We start from the raw sequence: 19,227 nt of genomic DNA, 5'->3' as shown, positions 1-19,227 counted from the left end.
AAGAGGGGGAAAGCTTCAGCTGGGCCACGTTCAGAGTTAAATAACAGCTTGTGTTGCTTTGCTTGTGGTCCAACACACACACACACGCACGCACGCACGCACACACGCACGCACACACACACACACACACACGGAGGGTAAATGAGAAGCAGATAAGTAAAATTGAGGTTTAAACTCCCTGCACTAGATTCCAAACCACAAACCATCTCAAAGGAGGACAAACCACCTGGAACGACGGCGGGAGAATCTCTCTCTGATTTTCTTCTCTAATGGACTGCTTTGGTGTCAGATAAATATGCGAGGAAGCCAAAATAAATCTGTGATTACTCGCTGACTTCAGCCACCAGAGCGTGTCAGCGCACTGTTTAAGGGAGAGTGAAGGTACCTGTCAGTGCTCGTTCCTTTCTGATTCTTTCCACGCATTTGTGTAACATTTAAATGGTTGAAACCCTGCTATTTAAAAAATGTCGTGAATATTGCGAGTGAAGGAAGTGACGTAGCTTACTCGCATTCGTTGAAAGGATCGGGCACTGACCTCTCCCCCGGGAGAGCTGTTCTTCTCAGCTTCATTGTCTACTACAAAATCGCAGATTTGGAACTGTCACCCCGTGCGGTCACAACACACGCACGCGCACGCGCACACGCACACACACACACACAAAGGGTAAATGAGAAGCAGATAAGTGAAATGGAGGTTTAAACTCCCTGCACTAGATTCCAAACCACAAACCATCTTTAACCGAAGCTCAAAAGAGGACGAACCACCTGGAACGATGGCGGGACAATCCCTCTCTGATTTTCCTCTCTAATGGACTGCTTTGGTGTCAGATAAATGTGAGAGGAAGCCAAAATAAATGTGAGAGCATCAGTCTGTCAGCGCCCGGGGGAAGAAGCAGAGAACGGGACCACCGAGGTTCTGCTTCACACACACCACGGGCAGAATACACACTATTACAAATGAGCCTCTAATGATTGTTTTCGAGCTGCTCCGAGGCCCGCAGCCACTTCTGGGTGTCTGTGGACGGTGTCGTGTGTGCTGCTGGTGCTCGGCTCCCCTCAAACCAAAGTGTGTGATTATCCTGATGGAAAGCAACACTAAATACCAGGGTTTGGTGTCTGATCGCACCACAGTTTAGCCAAAATACTTTACTGAAGCTTTTAGACGATCCCTTCACATTAAGAGTCCAACAGTGGTTCTGTATGCGTGTGTGTGTGGATCAAAGTGAGTGTATTTTTAGCTCGCACAGAAGTCTCCCACAACCTCGCCTGAACCTCTTCACAGGCTGAGCTTTAAAGCTCCTCGTGCCTCAGGATGAATGTCGTCTTTTAGTTCTTGTCTCGTCGCTGCATTGCCGTCTCCGTGACGAGGACCAGAGGCTCGCTGTAGACGCAGGAAAATCCCAGGATCCCAATCACGCGAGTGCCTCAAAATTTGTCGTAATTACGTGACAGGAGGGCGACGGCGGCTGAGCAGAACCAGGACAGGGAGCTTAGACACGCTCGTGTAGGAGAATACAGCGTACTGTGTGTCGTCAGCACATCAAAGACTTTACGTCTTAGAGGAGCTCTGACACTTGTACCATATTCGTTTTATTAACTTTTTAAAAATGGGACGACTTTACCGTTTTAGAGCCTGTGTTCCGCCATCTTGAAATCACATGATTGATGATATCACATGGCCCCACTGCCTGTAAACATCCCATTGATTTCTATTGGAGTAAAACATTCAGCCTGATTTTTAGATCATTTAGCAGCTTTTTGGTCAAAATGACAACTTGTGCTGCTCTAAAAAAATCATGAAAAGTTAAAGATGTCGATGATAGAAAGAGGATAAAAAAACAGTTGTGACCCGAGAAATAATCTATGACCGCAGGAGGCGACAGTTCCAACTCTGAGGTTTGGTACAAGACAATGAGGCAGAGAAGAAGAGCTCCCCTAAGGGACCTTTAATCTTTGTTGAAGATGCATAAACCGTGAGGATAGAAGTCCTTTTGGGTGGAAGTCCTTCAACAGTCTGTAATCACTCACTGCTAACTTCAGCCACCAGAGCATGTCAGCAAAGTCATGTGGTCATCATCTACACCTTCTTGCGTTGAGTTGAAAAGTGCTTGTTCAAACATTTGATCATTTCAAAGCTTTTTTTAGTCAAAATGCCAACTTGTGCTGCTTTTGGTTGTTCTAAATAATCAAGAAAAGTTAAAGATGTGGATGTAAACCTCTGTTGTTTAGTTGAAGAAGATAAAAACTGCTGTGACCTGAAAAACAATCTATGACCACAAGGGGCGACAGTTGCTGAAGTTGTGTTCGGTATGAACCCACCTTTAGTCTTCAGCAGTATTTAGTACAGATTTCAACCTTCTTCAATCAGCTACTACAAATTTGTAGGGCTGTAGTCAACCAAGGAAATGTTGGTTGATCAAGACTACGGCACACGTAGCGATTAGTCGACCAAAAAAACAAAAATGGAGAATGAATGAGCAGGTGCAGAGGAGGAAGAGGAGAAAGAAAAGGAGTGACAAATATTTTGTTTTGGCGTTTTGTGGAGCTGTTTTACTTTTAAACACAGACCATTTATGATATGAACCTTATTCTTTGACCAGAACTCCACAAAGCAAAAGTGAAACCTACAGGTCCGACAGACATTAGGTAGTTATATCAGAGCCCAATTAAAACCTATTTTTTTTCTCATACAAATTACATATTTAGGTTTGTTTTAGTGGTAAGCCTGCTTTTATTAATAAACTGTTGATGTGCACAGTGCGCTCCGGTGCGCCAGAGACAGCAGTGGATCTAGTTAAATAATCCACGTATCAAATATAAGGATAATCCATGTGCAGAAAAAGGATTGATTTAACAGTGAATGCTTGTGTTTGTTCCCTCTCTGATCTGATCTGATCTGAGGACAGAACACAATGCAGTGACAGCTGAAGCGCAACACTTTTTTTTTTTTTTTTTTTTTGCAGAGCAGCACTCACTTACACACAGCTGATGCTGGACACAGAATCATGTTTAGGCATTTAATACATTATATTGATATTTAATCCTTTTCACATATATACAGTAAGTGCATTGCTTTTTTTTTTTAACGGTATTGAAACTGATACCATTGCTGGTCGACCAATAAACTAAACGACCAAAGTTGGCAGCTCTACAAATCTGATCAGATAAATCCATAGTGAGATAGATCAATAAATCAAAGATCATTTTCTCAAAAAAGATATAAAAGGTTGGAATTATTGCTCAAAAGTTGGTTTTGATCTCCACTGTAAACACTCTCCTATTGACATTGTGAGAAAGGTTTCACGCATTGCATTGTGGGATGTGGAGTCCTGTAGATGGAGGGTTTTGTTGTTCTTTTGTATATTTCATTGGAATTGTGTATGTTTTTGGCATTTTTTTTGTTTTTTGAGTATTTTGCTGTATTTATTTTTACTCTGAGGGCCACTAGATGTCTGTATCTGGTCCAAGAGGTCAAACCAAAACTGCAGTGGCCTGCTCTTCCTTAGAGATAGCCAAATGAAAAAAGATCAATAAACTAGCATCACTTTTTAAAATAGTTTTTAAACAAATCTGAATATTCCCTGAAGATTTAGAGCAATTCTGAAATATCTTAATATAACAGAATGATACAGTATATTTAGTCATTAGTCAAATGTTGACTTGTTTTCATCAAAATCTGTCAGCGTGCAGTACTTCCATTCACCTGCAGGTGCAGCTTCCCGTCTGTGGGTCAGAGATGCTGTGTGTGTTCCTACATTTCCAGTTTATGAACCAAATTAAGCTGTTAGTACACCAAAGAGAGCTTAACCTTTATCAATAATCAAACAAAAAGCAACAATGCAACCCTGAAATCACACTGAAGTCTGGTCCTGGAGAGCCCCTGTCCTGCATGTTATCGTGAATCTAATGATGGTGTCTACAGAAAGTAGGAGCTTGTGTTAGAAAGTATTAATGCAGGTTTTTGTTTAGCGGCGGGGTCGGAGGGAAACGTGCAGGTTAAACGCAGGTTGTCTAAACTCTTCAGGGCCAGGTTGGTTTTTAAAAGGTGGCACAACACCCCCATCGCTAATAAAGTGCTTTATGTCCCCCTGAGCACACCTGTAGTCTCCCCGTAAAGCTCACACCTCTGCGTGGAGACGCTGCCGCCGCTAATTGGTGCAGCGTGTAGCCGAGCGCAGCTCCGTGGACAAAGGGCGCTCTGTTACGGGCGCTGGTGTTAATGTGTTTCCTTCTCTGGCAGCTGGAAGGGGGCCCGTGCAGCGGCCGTTTAACCCTGCTGAAGGTCCCATAAAACCACGGGCCGTGAAAGCTGAGCAGGTAGCTCCACCTCTGCCAGAAAGCTGACACGGCGCTTACTGCTGCTGCTTTTGAAAGCCACAGTCAGTGTCAGAATAGATCAAAAGGTTTGCTCCACCAGCAAATCACTGCTTTATTCTCTCATCCAAACACATTTTACTCTTTGGGTAAATCTGACCCCAAGGACATGTGCCTCCAGAAAATGATTTTCAGAAAATTGTTGATCAAGTTTTTGTGCCAGAATCTTTGTTTATTTGTTGAATACATAAACAACCCCTTGATTCATATTTTTTTTTATCTCCTTTTCTGTAACATATTTGGGGTTATTCACAATAAAGTTTAACTGACCCCTCCTCTTTTGTTATCTGGGATTGGAACCAGCAGTGGCTGTTCTTGGTTTTTTACACAACTAAAACAGTTTAGTCTTAAAGGAGACATATCATGCTTTTAAATCCTTCCTTTTTACATATAAATCATACAGTTGTGGTCAATATAAAGCAGAAATGCAATGCTTGGGTCTGAATTCCTCATTATTATAGCTCCACCCCTTTTCTACCCCTTTTCTGATGTGCTTCTGAGAGCAACTCGTTTTGGCGTGGTCTCTTTAAATGCAAATGAGACGCTTCATACCCCGCCCCCTCTCCAGGTTGCAGAGGTGACACTTGGTTCAACTCCACCCTGTTCGGCCATTTTTGTAGTTTGATAGAAGAGATACGATTATTTAGTGGCGCAGAAACTTTTTATTCACACGTTATTTACAAAATGTCAACAACAGAAGACTTGTCCATCCAGCCTTACATGTTTGAGCCAGAGTCGGACCTGGCGGAGCGAGATGAAAATGAAAATGATGAACCTAAAACAAGCACACATCGCTTTGTTTTAAACAAAACAATGACAGGGACGTCTTATCATCACACTTTTTAGCGTTATTTACAGCTTACCGAAATGCTCTGTTGACCCCTCAATCAGACAAAGTCTTTCTGTAAATCCTTCTTTATACTGGTGGAGGTTGATAAAGCAGTCATCCTTGAAGTGCTTCACACACACAAAAATGACCTTATCCACAGATGTGGGGACATTTCTGTGAAAAATAAAACTCAACCAGGCACTTTGAAAAGGTTCTGATGCTGGGAGCGGGAGTGTGTAATGAAGCGTGTGGGTTACTACATCCAACAACCCAACATTTTGACTTATCCTCTCGTAACTTCTGCATCCTTGAGCTTGGACTACAAAATAAAAGCGAGAAATAAAAATGGTGGATTGCTCGAAGTGTTGGACCTGGAGTTGATGTCCTAATTTGGCAGTTCCGCTGCAAATACTGTGATGTAATAGTTCAAAAAACGTAATAGAGAATAGAAAAATCGAAACAGATTGAAAAATATGAGCAAAACAGAATATAAAGATATCAATGGAGCACCTGAAGAGACTAATTAGATTTTTTCTGTACTTCTAAGCACTAAATATACAACAAAATGCATTTAAGGGCTAAAAAAGTGGATTTAGCATGATATGTCCACTTTAAATTGACCCCAGAGGAACACCAATGTGTACAATATATGTTCAGCAAATATCAGTTTATGCTTAATCTATTCTACCCATCAAATTAGAAAAAGTCATGAAATATGAAGCAAAATAACGATCATTATTTGAATGATATAAAATGGATGGTGTCAAATTGACCCCAATGATAATAGGAGGGTTAAATTGAGATCTGAAAAGTTTGATTAGTGCTGAAATGTTTCCTCACTACACTTTCCCAGCATGCTTTGCAGTGTTTGGGACATCAACAAATACGACAGAAATTAAACCAATTCGATCGTTTGCCCGTATTTTTGGTTAAATGCTGAGAAAAGTAAGAGCTGAACAACTCTACAAAGTTCCTGTCAGTCTCAAAAGATGAAGAATATTATTTATTTATTTCACATTAAATTAGGGCTGCATGTTACAGTAAATTATAGTTAGAATTTAGAGTATTTTTCTCTTTATTATAAATTATTTTTGTTGTTTGGCCTTCAATTTTCCTTGTTTCCATAAATAAATAAAAAAGAATCCCGTTGCCTTCTTCAGGCACACTAAACCCAACCTGGCAACGCAGCTTCAGTCAAAGCACTCGCTTATTATCACAGTCGAGACAAAGTGACGAAGCACTTTTCCAAAACGTTTTTGTACAGAAATTTGTACAATACGCTTTTGCCAAGACAGGATTTTATCCTCATACCTGTACCGATTCAATATACAGTATATCATGATTCAATTGTGATGATTAGTTAGATTTTAGTTTCCTTATTTTCTTATTCCAGAAAAACAAAAGTTGAATCAAACACTTTGAGGAAAAAATATACAAGACTTAGTTAAAAAGAAAACGATGCACATCACGAGTGAGTTGCTCTACATCTACTTACATTGTGCAGTGGTAAATGGTAAATGGTAAATGAACTTGATTTTATGTAGCGCTTTATCACCACTGAAACAGTCTCAAAGCGCTTTACATATCAGATCATTCACCCAATCACTCTCACATTCACACACCAGTGGGACAGGACTGCCATGCAAGGTGCTTGTCGACCACTAGGAGCAACTTAGGGTTCAGTGTCTTGCCCAAGGACACTTCGACACATAGTCAGGTACTGGGATCGAACCCCAACCTCTCGATCAGAAGACGACCCTCTACCACCTGAGCCACGGTCGCTCCTCCAGCCCATAGACTGTAGCCCCGCTTCGCCCCCAGCCCTGAGAGTCAATCCTTATCCTGAAGTTCCAGGTCAACTACTGTCTGCATACACAATCAAAAGACGAAGGGAGGTTGGCCACACTGACTGTTTGTTGATTTTTGCGACAGTGCTGCGACACTTGTGGCCACTAGGGGCGTTTGATGTAAAAGTTACAGGTCTAGCGCCCCTAGTGGCCAAAAGTTACACAGTGTGCCTTTAAAGTATAAAGTTGGCAGAATTATGAATATGTTAATATGTTAATTTCCTTTCCCCGTATGTGGTATAGCTCCAACATTACAAATAAAAAGACGTGTACATGCTTCTCTTTTCCTTCCTCAGGGACTGAGAGGCTTTGTGGTAGATTTTAGAGAACTAAAAACCCTTTCTTTGGTCTCTTCACGTTTTGACAGACATTTTAAAGTTATTTTCCTTCCTGACTTTCCTGATTTCTCAGAGCAAATCTATCCTCGCTCCAGGCTTTTTGGCAAACTTCCAACCCAGACCCTGAATCTGTCAGCGTCTGCCATCGCCGCCGTTACACCATCCTGATGCGTGGAGCCGGAACGCAGGGAGTGTATTTGTATTTCATCAGAGATGGGTCGGCTGAGCCTCTCCAACACCATGTCCGTTCACACCTGACAGCCGGCTGCCCGCCATTGCCATCCCCGCTGACTCCGCCCACCAGTAAGAAAGAAAGAAATGTGATGCAAGAGAATCTGCAGGGTCGTGAGGTTGAGGGCAGAGTTTTTTTTAGTTTTTTGTTCGTGGAAAGGCTGGTGCAAACAGACGGGAGTGTTAGAGGATATTTTATCACTCCCGGCATTGAAAACAAAACATGTAATTGAGGTTTTTATGATGTGGAGAGGCCACGCGGCGGAGTGACCCCGACCTGAGCTCAGCTCTCCATCAACAGGAAGCAAGGTCGCCATGACGATCCATCGCAACAAACAGTGATGTGTTCATGTGATGCGTCTGAAACTGTTGACAGTTATTCCCAAAGCAGAGGGAAAGCACGAGACTGAAACATCATCGTTAATATTAGCAAGACGCAAATGTCTAGAAGTCGCCACTTTTTTAATATTAAAAAAACAGAGTGAAGCTTTGTGTTATAAATGTTATATAGCAAAATATTTACAAATTGACAAAAAAACACAAGAAAACTCTATAAACAAACAAAATAATTCCAAAAACATCCAAAAACAAACACATTTACCAGAAAAATACAAGTTGCCAAAAAAATGACAAAACGACTCGTAAAATACACGAATTGACAACAAAACAAACAAATTGACTCACAAATACACAAAATGACAACAAAAAACAGTAAAATTGATCAAAAAACCCCATAAAAAAAAAATCCAAAAACACAAAAATTGACAATAAAATGACTGAAATTGCCCAAAAAAAAAAAAAAACACACACAAAACAAGTACCAGAAAAATACAAGCTACAAAAAAGTGACAAAGCAGCCCAAAACAACACAAAAATACACAATATAAAACCAAAAAATACTTGAATAAATGAATCAAATTAACCAAAAACACACAAAAAAGCTGCAAAAACTAACAAACCTGAAAAATACACGTTACCAAAGAAAATAAAGCACGCTTAAAGCAAATATATAAAAAATGAAATTACTCAAATTGAAGAAAGAAAAATACACAAAACAAGTCCATAAACAACAACAAATAATTCTAAAAACACACAAATGACAACAAAAACACTCTTTATTGACAAAAAACAAACTAAATTAAATTAAATTACAAAAATATTCAAAATGAAACAATTGCTGAAATTGGTAATTATTCTAATGCTGACATGAATGTTGATCATGTGATACAATCACGTTGCCATCACTGCTGTAGATGAAGTGCTCGCCATCTATAATAAAACCCTTTCTATTGAACCCGTGCGGTATAATAAATCTAAATATGTCTCCTGTTACAGATGAAACACGATCTGAGCGTGTGCAGCGTAGCATTGACCTTGGCAGCGCTGCTAGCTTGTCTTCGCTCCTAGCATAACAGCGTAGCGCTCCGTGCTGCCAGCGTGGACCACAGCGCTCTCAGGGAGACCAGATGAATGAGACTTCCCTAAATAAAGCCTGGGATCAGGCCACAACTGGAGCTGCTCAGCAGTATCAACAGAGAAACCACACTACTGTGCAGCCTGGGAGCCCAGTGCACACATGCTAACATACAAGCTTTACGCTCTCGTATTGTCCTCCAGGTGCTGCGTGTGTGAATGTGGCAACCAAATAAACACACGAGCTGCTGCAGGTTTACAACAGCATCTCATATGTCACCGGGTTTAGCAGCCATGCTAACGCTAATCCCTCTGTTTGATATGGCTAAGGGCTAAGCTAAGTGTAAAGACGTGATATGCGGTGTGAAGCGCGCTGCATGTGCAGGTCTGTTTGTTTTGTGTCGCGTTGGATTAGCGTGTGATTATTTTTGCACCTTTTTCTCTGCGAACAGCAGCTTTGGGCGGTTTGTTGGTGGAGACGACGGGAGTTTATGAGAACGGTGAGAGAATCTGTAGCAACATTCCTGCTCAGATTAAATCTGTCTACAGGGAACGCTACTCCTGTTCTCCAAGTGAAAAAAAACACAAAGTAAGGAGTGAGCAACATGACCCCAGAGCTTGGACTGAAGCAGAAAGGTAAAAAACACGCTAGTGGTGAATCGACATTATTTTTCAGGGTATTTGTTTTACAGTTTTAAAGCCTGTGTTCCTCCATCTTGAAATCATGTGATTGATGATGTCACACGGCCCCACTGCCTGTAAACATCCCATTGTTTTCTATTGGAGTGAAGCATTCAGCCTGATTTTTAGGTCACTGATCAGCTTTTTTGGTCAACTTGTGCTACTTGTGGTTAAAGATGTCGATGGAAACCTCTTTCGTTTACAGAAAGAGGATAAAAACAGTTGTGACCCGAAAAATAATCTATGACCACAGAAGGCGACAGTTCCAACTCTGAGGTTTGGTAAAAGACAATGAAGCAGAGAAGACAAGCTCTCCTAAGGGACCTTTACTATCCCTTAAACAGTGTGCTGACATGCTGGAATAAATGTGATGTTCTAAAACTTTCGACCGGCATATGTTCTATAATATTTATATTATTGTTTAACTATTTTTTAAATCTTTTATACTATTTATTCTTTAAGGTCTTAACTGTGCAAAATATTAATGATAAAAAAAAATATATATATATATAAAAAATAAAACTTTAGTTTTTTTAATTACTTTACATTTCAGATGACCCCGTTTTAATTCCAAGCAACCCCACACTGACCGAGGAAGAGGAGGATGAGGAGGAGGATGAAGGGTGAGGAGGGAGGAGAGCAGAGGAAAGGGCAAAGACGTATGTGACGGCGCCAGTGAGGGATGTAAAAAATAAAAAATAAAGGCTGACGTCATGTTATCAGAACCAGCTTTGTCCTTAAAAGGTCCGAACCAGTGCACGTACGTGTGTGTGTGTGTGTGTGTGTGTGTGTGTGTGTGTGTGTGTGTGTGCGCATCTCCACTTTCACAATCGTTCGGCTCATTTCGAGATGTCCAAAGATTATTTTCACAATAAATTCTTCACAATTCTAATCACGGAGGAATTTTAGGCTTAAAATAACATCTGCAGTGAAAGTGATGGCATCACTTTACAGGACCCTTTAACTCGGACGGACGCACGGACGGATGGAGCTCAAACCTATATCGCCCTGTCACACTTTGTGGCGGGGGATAATAATAAACTGAGCATTAATGCAGTAAAAGACCAAAAGATTTGTGCACAATTGTTGTCTTTTTGTGCAGTTCTGTTGTTGTTTTGTCATTGTCGTGTGTTTTTGGAGTCATTTTGTGTTATAGTGGTTGTTTTGTGTGCTTTTGTAGTCATTCAGTGTGTTTTATTTTTATTTTTTTATTTATTTTGTGAACTTTTGGAGTCTTTTATGCATTTTTTGTTGTTACTTTGTATACTTTTGTTGAATTACATTTTTTTGGGGGGGCTACACAAAATTAGACTGAGGACCAAATGTGGCCCATGGGCCGCCAGTTTCCCACCTCTGCTTTAAAGGTTTATTAAAGAAATCCAAACCAAATCGTACATTTTCCCAACACGAGGTCAGCAGCTCATCAATAAGCTCCAAAAATTAAATCATGACAGAAGAATCTACAAGTAAGCAAAAAAACCTAATTAAATTAAATAACGTTTCACTATAAAAACAAAAAACATTAAAATATAATGTAATGTGTCTAATAACAAAGACCAATCCTCCTGCTGTAGCCACGCCCCTTTTTATCAGTGTGAACCAATCGTACGACCTCACTGGTGACCGCGCGCCCGCTGCTGAACTGAGTGCAACCCACACTGGTTCCCACACCTATCTGTCTGCGGTAACCCATTAGCTTTTACTGGGCGACCTTTGACCCCGGCTAGGGTCGTGACCGAGGGCTTCATTAGGCAGAAATCATAAACACCTGAGCGCTCCCCGCTCATGTGGGATTCATTGGGAGCGTGTAAATCAGGTTAAACCAGCGGCGGCGACCCTCGGGGCTCACAGCGTATATTAAAAATCTAACCACAGCACATGAATGTGTGTGTGTGTATGTGTGTGTGTGTGTGTGTGTGTGTGTGACTGAACCGATGATGGTCTGTTTGTCGTTTTGTTTTAAAGTGAGTTTATAGTGTTTGTTTACTTTAGCTAAACAAAAAAAAAATTATACTCATATCAGAGTTAAAAAAAATGTTGAAAAAAAGCTGAAAATCCTCAGCCTTTAGAAGTATTTGACTTAATTTATGACATTCCCTGATTTGCATATTATTGCTGAGTCACGGTTTCAAACTCATGGATTAAATGATGTCATGCTGTAAGTATTGTTGCAGACAGTGTTATTGTTCAAGTAACGTTACTGACACATGGTTTAGGTCTTGTTGCCGAGTCATGGTTTGAGTATTGACGTCAAGTCGCTGTTTTCATATTATTATGAAGTCATGTTTTCAGTGATGTTGCGAGTCGTGGTTTATGTATTGTTGTTTATTCATGGCTTAAGTCTTTTTGCAGAGTCATGGTTTGAGTATTGTTGCCAAGTTGATGTTTTTGTATTTTTGCCGAGTCATAGTATAAGAACAGTTGCTAAATTGGTGTTTTCATATCATTGCTGAGTAATGCTTTTGTTGACATTGGAGTCATGTTTTCAGTGATGTTGCACATCAAGGTTTGTGTTGTCAACTCAAGGTTTCAAGTCTTTTTGCTGAGTCAGGGATTGAGTATTGTTGCAAAGTTGATGTTTTCCTATTATTGCTGAGTCATGGTTTCACCAATTATTGTAGACGTATGGATTAAATACTGCTGCAAATCATGGTTTGATGTATTTTTGCTGACTCATGGTTATGTTTTGTTGCAAGCCGTGGTTTACGTTTTATTGCAGAGTCATGGTTTGAATATCATCGCTGAGTCGTGTTTTCAGTGATGTCGAAGAGTCATGGTTAATGTATTGTTGCTGAGTCATGCTCATCCTTATGTGGGTGAGATTTTATTGCTCGTTGCCGTCGCACTCTCGGCGGTGTTCCTTATTTGAGGCACCTCGTAGAGTTTCTCATAAGATCATGATAAAGCGTTTTATGTTGCGCTGACTTCAGTCGTACAATAATCAGCTGACTCACCTCTTCTGGGACTCTCGTGGTTGAACAGGATCCCGTTGACGGCGAACATGTTGTACGCCTCACGGAAGTTTACCACGATCCAGTAAGCGTAGAGCTTAGCGGCTCCTGCAAGAGAGAGACATCATTATCTATACCTCCAGATCTACACACACATCACACAGCCAGAGTCGACCTCTAATGTATATACTGTATACAATATATATATATAGTAGGGCTGGGACTTTAACGTGTTGATTGCGATTAATTAATTACAGAAAAATAATGCATTAAAAAAAATAAATCAAGTGTTACAGATGTTTGTTATTTGTGAGAGGAATTCAATCTAATACTTTCCTAAAATTATGTTACACATACAGATTAATGCTTTGCCTGTGATTTCTAATCTGTGCTTAATAATTTTTGCAGCCCAGATTTGAGGCTTCAACAGGCCCTATTTGGGCTGCGGGCCTCAAGTTTCACACATGTGAAACGTGTGCTGAATTGATCCACATTAACAGCTAGTGGCCATGTTTACATGTGAGCTTTAATTCCACTTTAATTCAGAATAAAAATTAAATTATCTTTAAAATGACCTTGTAAACACCTAATTCTGAATGAAAATGGCCATTCTGAATTAAACTTAAATACGAATTAAGTGGCTGAGATGACATTGTTGTAATTTGTGGTATAAATAAAGTTGAATATGAATTTATTCTTATTTTAATAAATAATAGAATAATAAATAATGGAATATTGGAGGTAGAGCAGTAACCGCTGGCTGTGATTGGTCAAAGTACGTGCCCTATCTCCTACTCAGGTGACCAAAGTGAAACCATGTGTTATTGTCCAGCTGCTGCTTCAAAACTATCAAAATAAAAGTGAAAACTGTTCTTATTATGTGGTTTTCTATGTTGTAGCAAAAAAGAAAAGGTTTGCTGTGTGTTTTTTCACAGATAGACGTGAATATGTCACGTTCTCTCTTTGTCCAATCAGAACCCTTCCCAATCCCCAGCCATAATACAATACAAAATACAATTTTATTTATGCTTTTTGACAGCTTGTAACAACATAGCAAATTCAATAAATATTTTCTTTGCTATATATTTTCCAAACAAAATCCCCAACATAGAAAACAACATAACTAGACATTCAGAATCATGCAACTAAGCAATTTAAATACCATTAGATTAAGAAATAAATTAAAAAAAAGTAGAAAACAGATTTCCAGCAGTTAAACCATCACTTTTAAAGCTGCATTACCTGAATCTTGAACCATGACAGAGGGGCATGGCTGATTTTTTTCAGAAATGATTACTTTTACAATATACTATACGATGCCAATAAGAATCTTTTTTTTTAATTAAAGAAAATAATTTCAGTACCCCAGGTTTAAGACGTGGCTGATTTTACCTGATATGGTGTGGTGCACATTTTAAAAGTTTCCATGTATTTTAAAAATGGCTGCCAAGCTTTATTAAATGTAGTCGATGAACCAGTTAAAGAGGAATTCAATAAAGGCGAATAAACGTGTTTCGATGTCAACCTCAATATTTGGATTCATTTATTTATCTCAAACATTAAAAACCAATATAAAGTAATTTTTTTTAAAAAAAAGAATGAAAAGTCCCAGCAATGTTGGAGAATGAGCAGAAAAAAACGTAACGTTTATCTAGTCCCGCCCCTACTCCCAAGTTATTCAGAAAGAACAAAATAAATCTGACATTTGAACAAATCCATTTCTGTATAAATACACACATCAGCCTTCCTACTTACATGTCCACCTACCCATCAGATTCTAGTCTTTGTACTGATCTAAAGATTTGCTTACATAAAAAGATCATTTTCTTCATGTTGTTCCAACTTTTAAGTTTAATATTAAGACAGTTAACACACAAACTGAGATGCACATGCTTTTCAAAGTTGTCCGGAATGTTCTCTTACTAATGATCAATTCCCCGCAAATCATCCTCCCCTTGTCTGCAGTGTTCTGTATTTAGCGTTTTATACATAATTTGAGATGTTTTAAACTTAATCAAGTCCATAAACTTAAGTTCTTTAGACTTTACAAAAGCAGAACACTTTAATTCCCAATTAAAAACATCAAGTAACCATGGCTACTGTCCATAATTAATGAGATGGAGACTCCTGCTGAGTGACCAAAAGCAGGCTGATGGAAAACCTTCCTCCTCCTCCTCTTCCTCAGTGATGAAGGAATGGTGGTGAGAATGGAGGGAGGTTCCTGATTGGGCCACAGGTCAGGATTCACGCAGCACATGGTATGCACCTCCCATGCAGCCTCGCATTGAGTGCTGACAGATGGGAAAGTGTCGGCGAGGAGAGCATTTAGACATCAGGGAACACGAAACCTGATCGCTCGCACACGTGTGCAGAGTGTGTGTGTGTGTGTGTGTGTGTGTGTGTGTGTGTGTGTGTGCACTGAGTGCTGTGGATATAAAGGTGTCTTTGTTAAACTGAGAGCCACTCCAGTCTTCAGTCAGACGTTTGGCCTCGGGGTGTGTGGAGAGCTTGAACACACACACACACGGGCTCTGTGTGTGTGTGTGTGTGTGTGTGTGTGTGTGTGTGTGTGTGTGTGAGGGAGTGTTGGGTAATGCGTGCAGTGCTCCTACCGTAGGGTGAGCGAGGGTAGAAGGGAGTGGTTTCCTTCTGAGGAATCTCATGGACCTTTCCGTACAGCTCGCTGGTGGAGGCCTGGTAGAACCTCACGCTGTGGGTCAGTCCGCACGTCTTTACGGCGTCGAGCAGACGCAGCGTTCCCACGCCGTCCACGTTGGCCGTGTACTCGGCCAAATCAAAGGAGATCTGGAAGGGAAAACGTGACCAAGATATCGATTAATGTGTAATGAGTCGACTTTATTGATTCAGAATCAAAGCTGTTCATTGGTTAGTGCTTATTTAAAGCTTTGTTTAAAATGATCTCCACTATTTTCACAAATATGGCCTGAAATCTTCTAAATGTACTTATTAGTAGATCTATGTCTAAAAATGGGATTACTTTACAGTTTTAGAGCCTGTGTTCCTACATCCTGAAATCATGCGATTGATGATGTCACACTGCCTGTAAACATCCCATTGTTTTCTTTTGGAGTGAAACATTCAGCCTGATTTTTAAATCATTTAGTAACTTTTTCAGACAAAATAACAACTTGTGCTACTTTTGGTTGCTTTAAATAACCAGGAAAAGTTAAAGATGTCGATGTAAACCTCTTGTTTACAGAAAGAGGATAAAAACAGTTGTGACCCGAAAAATAATCTATGACCACAGGGGGTGACATTTTTAACTCTGAGGTTTGGTAGTACACAATGAAGCAGAGAAGAAGAGCTCTCCTAAGGGACCTTTACTCTCCCTTAAACAGTGCGCTGACACGCTCTGGTGGCTGAAGTTAGAGAGTAAATCATGGATTGTTGAAGGACACACACACACCAGTGTGACAGCGTGTGACACTCCACTCATGTTTTCACTTTGCATGTTTACACACACACACTATACAACACACATATGTATTCACGCTGATATGAAGTATAAAAGTCTTTTATTGACACAGATGACAAACTGAAGTTAAGTTTGTTTTGACAGCTCGTTTTTTCTTTGGGTTTTTTAGTCAATGAATCACAGTGAGTGACACTGTCATCCTCTCTCATACACACACACGCACACGCACACACACGCACACGCAGAGTCTGGATTGAAACCAGCTGAGCAGGCAGAGTCTGGGATGCCTTGACAACTTAAATCAGACAGATTGCCTTAATGCCTTCATTCTCCGTCATTATGTAAGGCTGCTCCGAAGGCCAGACACTGCAGAGTGTGTGTGTGTGTGTGTGTGTGTGTGTGTGTGTGTGTGTGTGTGTGTGTGTGTGTGTGTGTGTGTGTGTGTGTGTGTGTGTGTGTGTGTGTGTGTCAGAGAAAAAAATTACTATCAGAAAAAAACTACGAAAAATGTGACTAATTTTAAGTAACAATGATCTGAAATCTTTCTAAAGTTGAGAATCAGATAACATAGGGTGACCATGTTTTGACTTTCAATAAAGTGGACCCTTGGGTCAACCTCGTCATACTCATAAAACTCAACGTTTTCTTGGATCTATCGTCTAACGGCAAAATATAATGTAGTAAATAAATAAGCTGTTATTGTCCATAAGGTTTAAAAAATTATTTCTCTCTTTATAACAAAGACTTTAAAAACATTACTGGAGTCAATCACCTTTATTATGCATTATAACAATCTGTCCTTGTAAAACCTCATGTAAACCTTCTTAAAATCTCTCAATCATTGAAACAATGATTTCGTTTTCTGAACCTCCATGGAGGATCTTCCTTAATTAAATCCACTGGTATTTGGTCCCTTTCAATCCATCGTAGACATTAGTCTCTCTTCGAGTCTTCTCTTTTCCTCGTGTGTGACGATTTCATCAAAGTAAAGCAGCATCTTTATTGATATTGTAAACAACAACTCATTAGCTCTCAGAAACTGGTAGAATTTATCTGACAGACCAAATATTAACAAAGTTACGATCATTTAAAGTAGCATGTTCCTGCAGGGGGCAACAGTTCCAACTCTGAGGTTTGGTAGTAGACAATGAAACAGAGAAGAAGAGCTCTCCTAAGGGAACTTAACTCTCCACTAAACAGTAAGCAGACTCTGGTGGCTCAAGTTAGCGAGTAAATCACAGACTGTTGAAGACACACATACCCTGAGAATAGAAGTCCTTTTGGGTTGAGTGAGAGGTTTACATCCGCATCTTTAACTTTTCCCGATTATTTAGAGCAACCAAAAGAAGCAGAATTTGTCATTTTGACCGAAAAAGTTACTAAATGATCTAAAAATCAGGCTGAATGTTTCACTCCAATAAAAATCAATGGGATGTTTACAGGCAGTGGGGCCTTGTGACATCATCAACCACAAGACAAGATGGCGGAACACAGGCTCTAAAACTGTAAAGTAGTCCTATTTAAACAAATATGGTGTATAATAATGTGTTTTGTTCAAAATAGCTCGAGTAATAAGGACATTTCAATGATTTTAGGCCACATTTGTAAAAACAGTGGAGGATCCCTTTAAGTTTCAGAATGGTCATTCACTTCATCTTTTCAGTTAAATAACTGTGTCAAACGTGTTTTTATGGATTATTTGGTTTCAGTCTGAAAAATGGGTGAATCACTAACGCCAACAACAGGTTTCTGTCACAGATCAGCTGCGTTTTCTAAACATGTGGTATCAAAATACGGCTTCACAAACCAAAAAAAATCCAATTATTGAATGTGGAATGACTGAAATAATGACACTGACCACTTGTTTTAATTTGTTCTCACCTTTAAAACGTATTATTTACCTTTGAAATGAAACAAAACCTGAGTATGTAATACAAAGATCAGCATCATGTGACGATCGTACCTGAGCAGCAGTCAGATATAGGGCGGACTGCTCACATTTATTTACTTTATGGAGAGAAACAGTGAAACTCATTCCTACCAACCACAAAAAGCCAAACAGAGATGCGTGAGAGTCAGTCAGTCAGTCAGACAGACAGACAACATGAGAGCACAAAGGCAATTAGAGAGGTCGTGTGTCAACAGGACAAAGATAAACAGAGTGAGTTCCCTGTAAGACAAAGGTCGGGCCAACCTGGCAACCTACACACCTCCAGACAGAACAACAATGATCACTTAATTACCAATAATAGCAGAAACATTCCCAATCAGACACGCCTGCGCTCTCGTTACTGACGCAGTAACAACTAATGGCCTTTGTTTGGTTTGACTTCCATCAAAAAGGTCAGTGTTGAGGTATTTGTAGGAATAAAGAGACCACACAAATGTTCATCCATGAGAAAAGCTAATTTTGTTCATAGATTATTTATATACATAGTCTCCCACAAATGTGCACATATTTTGTTTATTAGGAATACATTAAACACATTTGTGCAGGTACTCTTTAACTTCTTTTCTCCGACTCTCCTCCTATTTAAGCTGAAAAGTGAATTGTTCAAGTTGTGGATATCTCAAATTCACTAACTCCACTATATTTTTAGGGGCTTGCTATTTTCCTTTGTTTATATTACATGAACGCAGTCATTGTTAATTGCAAATTGTAAAAATAACTCTCAAATGTTCCACAAAGGTGGCAATTTCTCACCAACAATTACACAAAAATCCTCTAAATTACATAAAAAACCAAAGAAAAACTACAAAAAACACAAATCAAGAATATTTAAAGTGATATTGTAAACTAGGGTACAGTAATGTTAAAGTTGTGTTCTCATCTCAAATCTACGGTCCACTGGAGGTCAAACTGGTCCATATTTGGCGCCTGAACTAAAATAAATTTGACAGCCCTGGTGTAAAGACAGTAAAGACTTCAATGACAGTAAATTGTGTATTTACGTGAGGACTATGAGGAGGTTATTGAGTAATTTCCCCCTGTGACGAGTCCCTGGATCCAAAAAGTGTGAGCGTGCTTCATGTCAGCTGTTTTCCTTGATCGTTCCCGAGCTACCGTTGCTGTATTTGGTTCCATTTTTAAAGCCACACTGTAAACATCTCCTTCATCGTGGCTTTA

At 39.7% G+C, this 19,227-nt stretch overlaps 1 protein-coding gene across 1 annotated transcript in view; it reads right to left on the bottom strand.

Annotated features, from left to right (window-relative positions):
* gmds (GDP-mannose 4,6-dehydratase) overlaps positions 1–19,227 on the bottom strand; it is a 141,631-nt gene that overhangs the window by 84,374 nt on the left and 38,030 nt on the right. The window contains exons 5-6 of the mRNA XM_028444862.1: positions 15,277–15,469; positions 12,668–12,772 (exon numbers count right to left, since the gene is read on the bottom strand). Of these exons, the coding sequence (XP_028300663.1) occupies positions 12,668–12,772; positions 15,277–15,469 (298 nt within the window). The remainder of the gene's footprint in view (positions 1–12,667; positions 12,773–15,276; positions 15,470–19,227) is intronic.

This window comes from Gouania willdenowi, chromosome 4 (genome assembly GCF_900634775.1).
Source record: "Gouania willdenowi chromosome 4, fGouWil2.1, whole genome shotgun sequence".
Lineage (NCBI taxonomy): Eukaryota > Metazoa > Chordata > Actinopteri > Blenniiformes > Gobiesocidae > Gouania > Gouania willdenowi.
Note: the sequence above shows the minus strand (reverse complement) of the source record. Positions and strands in the feature narration are given on the sequence as shown.